The following is a 6834-nucleotide window of genomic DNA, read 5'->3' as shown; positions in this document are numbered from 1 at the left end:
ATCATTTTGTGGGCAGTGTGCACATAGCCTGTCTACCCTTGAGAGCCAGGTCTGCCTTCGGCGGCCATTCTCAGTAGCAAGGCTATGCTCAATGAGTCTGTACATAGTAAAAGCTTTCCTTACCTCCTGCCAAATGTATGACCATGTTAGAGACACATATTTCCCTCAGATTACACAGATCCACAAAGAATTCGGAAACAAATCCAATTTTGATGAACTCCCATATCTATTGGGTGAAAAACGACAGTGTGCAATCACAGCAGCAAGATTTGTGACCTGTTGCTACAAGAAAAGGGCAACCAGTGAAGAACAAACACCATTGTAAATACAACCCATTTTTATGTTTATTTATTTTCCCTTTTGTACTTCAACTATTTGCACATCATTACAACAATGTATATAGACTCAATATCACATTATAAGTATATTTATTATTTTGGAACTTTTGTGAGTGTAATGTTTACTGTTCATTTTTTATTGTTTATTTCACTTTTGTTTTTTATGTATTCCACTTGCTTTGGCAATGTTAACATATGTTTCCATTAACAATAAAGCCCTTAAATTGAAATAGATGTTGTGACACAGGAGAGGGGAGTGGGCTGTCCTTCCAGGATAAGGACTCCACCAAGGTCACTCAGTCAGTCACTGCTGTTCTGCTGTTGCCCTCTGCTGGAGAGGAAGAGAAACATTCAGTCACAATCACACACACTGTCATCTTACGGATAGACAATGATAACGGTATCTGGTAAAACAGACAGAGGAGACACCAACACTGACCTGTGTGGTCACCTGTAGAGCTAGTGAGCTGTAGACCACATTATCATCTGGTTCTGCTGCCTACAGAGGAGGAGCAGGTAGAGAGGTGAACAGGGACAGTTCTGTTATAACGGAGAGTACAGTTTAAAAACACAGTTCTCTGTGAAAGACAGTTGTAATTGTGATATGTGACATAAAGGTGATATATTATGCCTATAGGTATAATGGTGACATAACCATGACTATATTAACACTGAGGAAACAATCACCTACTGTTGTTTCTGATAACATAATACTAGCTGTGGCTAATCAGCAGAGCAGCTTTACCTTGGCCTGTACTTTTAGTTGGGCCTTGTGCTGGGGGATGACAGTGCTGTATGTGACATCATCATCATCTTCAGGAAATGGGGCCTGCTGGTAGAGAGAGACCCAGATAACAAAAACCTATTGTTGTATTGTTATAGTGTACATTTATATATTGCTTGTTCCAAGACAGAAAAATATACTGTAAATACAATTGTTTTCTAAAACAGATGCAAACAGCCATAATGTTGTCTAAGACCAACGATGCATGTAGCCATATGTTGACCTTCTGTTCTGTCTTGAACTGATCAGGCATCACAGTGCTGTACATCACGTCATGGTGGCTGTCTGGGTTTGGGCTCTGAGAAATGGACAGGACAGAAGGTAAACATATGGCTACATGCATAGGAAGACTGAGTATTGGAACTTCAGATACTCAGCTCAACACTGCAGGAATTGAGTAGATAGAGAGAGAACCCCAGCTCACACTGAAGAGATGGAGGAGAGAGAGAGAAAGAGAGAGAGAGAACCCCAGCTCACACTGAAGGGATGGAGGAGAGAGAGAGAGAGAGAACCCCAGCTCACACTGAAGAGATGGAGGAGAGAGAGAGAGAGAGAGAGAGAGAGAGAGAGAGAACCCCAGCTCACACTGAAGAGATGGAAGAGAGAGAGAGAGAGAGAGAGAGAGAGAGAGAGAGAGAGAGAGAGAGAGAGAGAGAGAGAGAGAGAGAGAACCCCAGCTCACACTGAAGATATGGAGGAGAGAGAGAGAGAGAGAGAGATGGAGGAGAGAGAGAGAGAGAGGGAGGAGAGAGACAGAGATGGAGGAGAGAGAGAGAGAGAGAGAGAACCCAAGCTCACACTGCTGAGATGGAGGAGAGAGATAAAGAGAAAACCCCAACTCACACCACAGAGATGGAGTGATTGGTACTAGTCCAATATCTCCCCAGACCTAAACCAGGTTTATTCAGTTTGTACCTGCTGTGCTGTTTCTCTGGTGTGGCTCACTGTGCTGTATGAAATGTCCTGCTCAGGGTCAGCAGACTGCAAAGAAATAAATAGCAAAGAGATACAGGACTTGTCTATTTACCAACTAAACCACAGTTTGTTTCCATGATAGGATGCAGTCACAGATATATTTAGTGAACTGACAACTTCCTGATCTCTGTCTTTTAAACAGCATTTGTCAACGTCTTGAGTGTTATAAGACCTTGGGTTCAGAATATGGGACCTTTTATGTCAACTCATTGATAACCAACTGAAGAGGTAACACTAGAGTCAAATGGTTGATGATTCCAAATCATGAACAGAAAAGCAGATGGTTGAAAATAATAGAATATAATAAATTAAGTGTATCCTACCACTGAGTTGTTAGTTGTCTGGTCCTTGGCCTTATTGTCCTCTGGAATAAAGAGAGGGAGATGTCAATTACTTCTGAGTTTGTTATAGTACAATAATACCTCTGAATGGATTTCTTATAGACAATTCCTCTAAATACTTTCTGTCATTCAAGATAAATCACAAGCAAGCAATATACTGTTGTTCACAATGACAATACGTTTTGTATTTTTCTAAACTATTCTCGTTTTTATATTCAAATAAAATGACTACTTACTATGCTTTGTCCACATCTTCCATGTGACTAGGATACCAGCTGTCACCACCACCAACATGCCCCAAGGAATCAGTAGGACTTTCACATCTATGGACCTGATGGATTACATAGAAGAACTTGAATCAAAAATACAATTAAAATAGATCATTATAAATTGATCATTTGTGAAAAGGTAATAACTTTTTGTTTACACTGTTCTGATAAATGGAACAATTATTTAGCTATTCACATGTGTGGAAGTTGACCATGCAACTGAAGAGATGATATGATTATTATTGAGATTATTACTATACAAATAACGTTTTTTTTGCGTGTGTTACTTGCCCTTGCAAACGAGTGAGAATATATAATATATACTGCATGACATAAGTAAAATATATACCCAAGAGGAAGTGCTAACAGTCTCTATATGCATTTAGGGACGGTGTTTGGTTATCTTTAACTGTTGTAGTGTATGATGGAATTGTAATGTTTCTTTGTGTTCATATTATCTAACAATTGCCATAATATGTGGGATAATACAGCTGAATGAGTGATAATAACCTCTGGTGGACGTCCTCCATGTTCCCCTCAGCTCCTTGACTTGTTTTGTCAGTCTGAACAGGCTCAGCAGTTGGAGAGGCAGAGGGTTGTTGATTGGTTGGAGCTTGGTTTGCTGTGAGATAAAATAACAATGCCATCAATGAAATTACTGGGATAGCAGATAGTCAGGTTTTATAGCAACATCACATTCATAGTTAATATTAAAATGAATTCCAGATGATGCCACTGGATAAAACAAAGTGAATCATGTTTGATCATAAAGTATGTGATTGATCTACTCACTTGACGTCATTGTAGTGGTTCTCTGTGTTGCAGTTTGTTGACTGACAGTGATGTGAACAGGCATCTGTAGTTTTCCCACTCCACACCAATACCAGTCAGTGTTCTCCATCTTCAGTCCACACATAGTCACTGTTAAGGCTTTTCTGTTGTTGGCATCACTAGTCCGCTTTAATGTCACTGATGTTCCATGTAAAGTCCCAGAATACAAACTCACACAATCACCACCCATCCTGCACCACTTTATATCTCCAGAGTTACTAGAGTAACAACGGACATTGACACTCCCTCCTTCTACTCCAGTCACCTCCTGTTGGTCCACATAGAGTCCTGGAGTACCTGAACACAGAGGTAAAAAACAAGAATTCAGAGAAGAAAAAAGTGTTTTTACAACAGGCTCATTACAAATTCCTTAAAGCTGCAGTCTGTGATTGGTACATCCATTGTTAGTCTTTTGAATTCATAATAATTATATATAGCCATTGATTGGTTGCCTCACGAGTTTAGTTCAACTGTTACCCCATCATGACCCCAAATATATTCTTGTTTTACTCAGTTGTTTGTAAACAATGTAATTGTAAACAAACGCTGTCCAGCTTCAAAACACGGTCAGTTCTTGCACTGTCACGATCGTTACAGGAAGCGGACCAAGGCGCAGCGTGATAAGCGTACATACTTTATTTGTACTGAACACGACACAAAAACAATAAACAACGATGCGTGACGTCCTGAAGTTATACACAACACAAACCTTAACGGAACAAAATCCCACCAACCCGAATGTAAAACAGACAGTTTAAATATGGCTCCCAATCAGAGACAACCAACGAACAGCTGACACTCGTTGCCTCTGATTGGGAGTCACTAAGGCAAACATAGAAAACAAACCAGAACCCCCAACATAGAAACACACCACATAGAACAAACACACCCTGGCTCAACAACTAGAGTCCCATAGCCAGGGTGTGACAGTACCCCCCCCTAAAGGCGCGGACTGCGACCGCGCCTCAAAAAGAGCAAAACAGGGGAGGGCTGGGTGGGCATACCTCCTCGGCGGCGGTTCTGGCTCCGGACTTGACCCCCACTCCTTCTCTAACCCCCCAAAGTACCCCTGGTCTGGTCTGGCCCTGCTGGCCGGAGCTGGACTGAACACTGGTGGAGCTGATTGCTCTAGCTCCGACGTGAAGCCTCTGACCGGTGCCGGACCAGCCACCGGTGGAACAGGCACGGGCCGTGCCGGACTGACGACGCACACCACTGGCTTGGTGTGGGGAGCAGGAGCGGGCCGAGCCGGGCTGTCGAAGCGCACCCCTGACTTGGTGCGGGGAGCAGGAACGGGCCGAGCCGGGCTGACGAAACGCACCCCTGACTTGGTGCGGGGAGCAGGAATGGGCCGGACCGGGCTGACGACGCGCACCACTGACTTGGTGTGGGGAGCAGGAATGGGCCAGACCGGGCTGACGACGCGCACCACTGACTTGGTGCGGGGAGCAGGAATAGGCCGGACCGGGCTGACGACGCGCACCACTGACTTGGTGCGAGTGGCAGGAACAGGCCGGACCGTACTGGGAACACACACCACTGGCCCTACATGGGGATCAGGAACAGGCCGGACCGGACTGGCAACACACGCCAGTACCTCTCGCCGTGCCTCTACAACCTCCTTCCCCCTGGTGACCAGTGACTCCCGTAACCTGGCGTCCTCCTCTGCCAATCCGCTGGGCCGCGGTCTCCTGCTGGCCCGTCGTCCAGGGCGTTAGCCCCCCCCCTAAAAAATTTCTGGGCGTCTCCCCTACCCGTGGACCAGGTCTCCATGTCCCTCGCCAGCCTTTCGCCCTTCTGCCACAAGGTCAAGCCCTTCTCCTCCTCACTCGGCTTGACCCAGTCGAGGAGGCGAAGGAGATCTGTTAGAGATCTCCCTGGCGATGGCTCCTGGACACGCTGCTTGGTCACATCTTGGTGGGATTTTCTGTCACGATCGTCTAAGGAGGAGGACCAAGGCGCAGCGTGATAAGCGTACATACTTTATTTGTACTGAACACGACACAAAAACAATAAACAACGATGCGTGACGTCCTGAAGTTATACACAACACAAACCTTAACGGAACAAAATCCCACCAACCCGAATGAAAAACAGACAGTTTAAATATGGCTCCCAATCAGAGACAACCAACGAACAGCTGACACTCGTTGCCTCTGATTGGGAGTCACTAAGGCAAACATAGAAAACAAACCAGAACCCCCAACATAGAAACACACCACATAGAACAAACACACCCTGGCTCAACAACTAGAGTCCCATAGCCAGGGTGTGACATGCACCTACGTATACAGTATAGCTCTGTCTATGAATTTCAGACTGGTTACACATTTATCATTTCATTTGTTGTAAAAGGATATTTATAATTGGGTCATTATTTTGTATTTGACATTGCAGGTTTACAGGACAATCCATAGGACATTGCTGAGCACTATTCATTCTACTTTACTAGATACAAACAGTGAAGGGATCTTACCTGGAGTGACAGATAGGTAGAACCATTGTATCCTGATATCTGGTCCTCTATTGATCTCCACAACACACCTGTAATTCTCAGAGTCCTGTGACTTCAGGTTAGTCATGGTCATAGTGAAGATTCTCTTGTTGATGTTATCAGAGATTGAGGCCTTACCACTGCTCTTAGGATGGTCAGTGCGTACCACATAAGAACACACATCCCAACCTAATCCTTTACACCAGTATTTCACATGGTTGATGTGATTCAGATCATAGTGACATGGGATGGTGATGGAACCTCCTGTCTGCACAGACACATGCCTCACTGTGGACACATCAACACAAAACACATTTAATTAGAATTAACATTTAACAGAATCTGTACAAAGGAAAAATACAAAATGAATCACATTGCTCCAACACACAGCTCGTTCATGATTGAGATTGATTATACAGTGTTTTAAGTGAATAGACCCAGGGGACTTCGCCCTTAATTCGTAGAAATAGTACCCTTACCTGCTGAGAGTACAAAGATGATGAGGGTGAGGATGAGGAAGAGGAGGAGGAGGGAGAGATGAAGAGCCATGTTTATGGTTTCAGTCTGCCTGGTATATCATATGGTACCTGAGTACAAATGTGTGTCAAGTACCAAGGTACCAGCCAGAATGACTCTACTTCCTAATGTTAGTAGACTTCACTCTCTGTAACTCTCTTCCTGCTTCTGTTTGTGTGTACATGGCCCCCTCAGTGGCAGATAGCTACTATTGCATTATATAGACTAGTTTAACCCCAAAATCATAGTCACTACAATGTAATTTATTTAAGCTTTCAGCTTTCTC

General features: G+C 44.0%; 1 protein-coding gene across 1 annotated transcript; it reads right to left on the bottom strand.

The window, feature by feature from the left end:
- Positions 1–642: 642 nt before the first annotated feature.
- LOC311117962 (uncharacterized protein) lies at positions 643–6581 on the bottom strand (the record flags this gene model as incomplete). Its single annotated transcript, XM_084192849.1, has 10 exons — positions 643–669; positions 778–837; positions 1084–1170; positions 2038–2103; positions 2421–2461; positions 2675–2769; positions 3218–3329; positions 3500–3835; positions 6015–6320; positions 6512–6581. 10 exons carry the CDS (start codon positions 6579–6581, stop codon positions 643–645), a joined length of 1200 nt encoding a protein of 399 aa, XP_084048975.1.
- Between the last annotated feature and the right edge of the window lie 253 nt (positions 6582–6834).

The sequence above is a fragment of the Coregonus lavaretus genome, assembly GCF_964263955.1.
Source record: "Coregonus lavaretus genome assembly, contig: HAP1_SCAFFOLD_1224, whole genome shotgun sequence".
In the NCBI taxonomy this organism is placed as follows: Eukaryota; Metazoa; Chordata; class Actinopteri; order Salmoniformes; family Salmonidae; genus Coregonus; species Coregonus lavaretus.
This window is presented reverse-complemented; position numbering and strand designations above follow the sequence as displayed.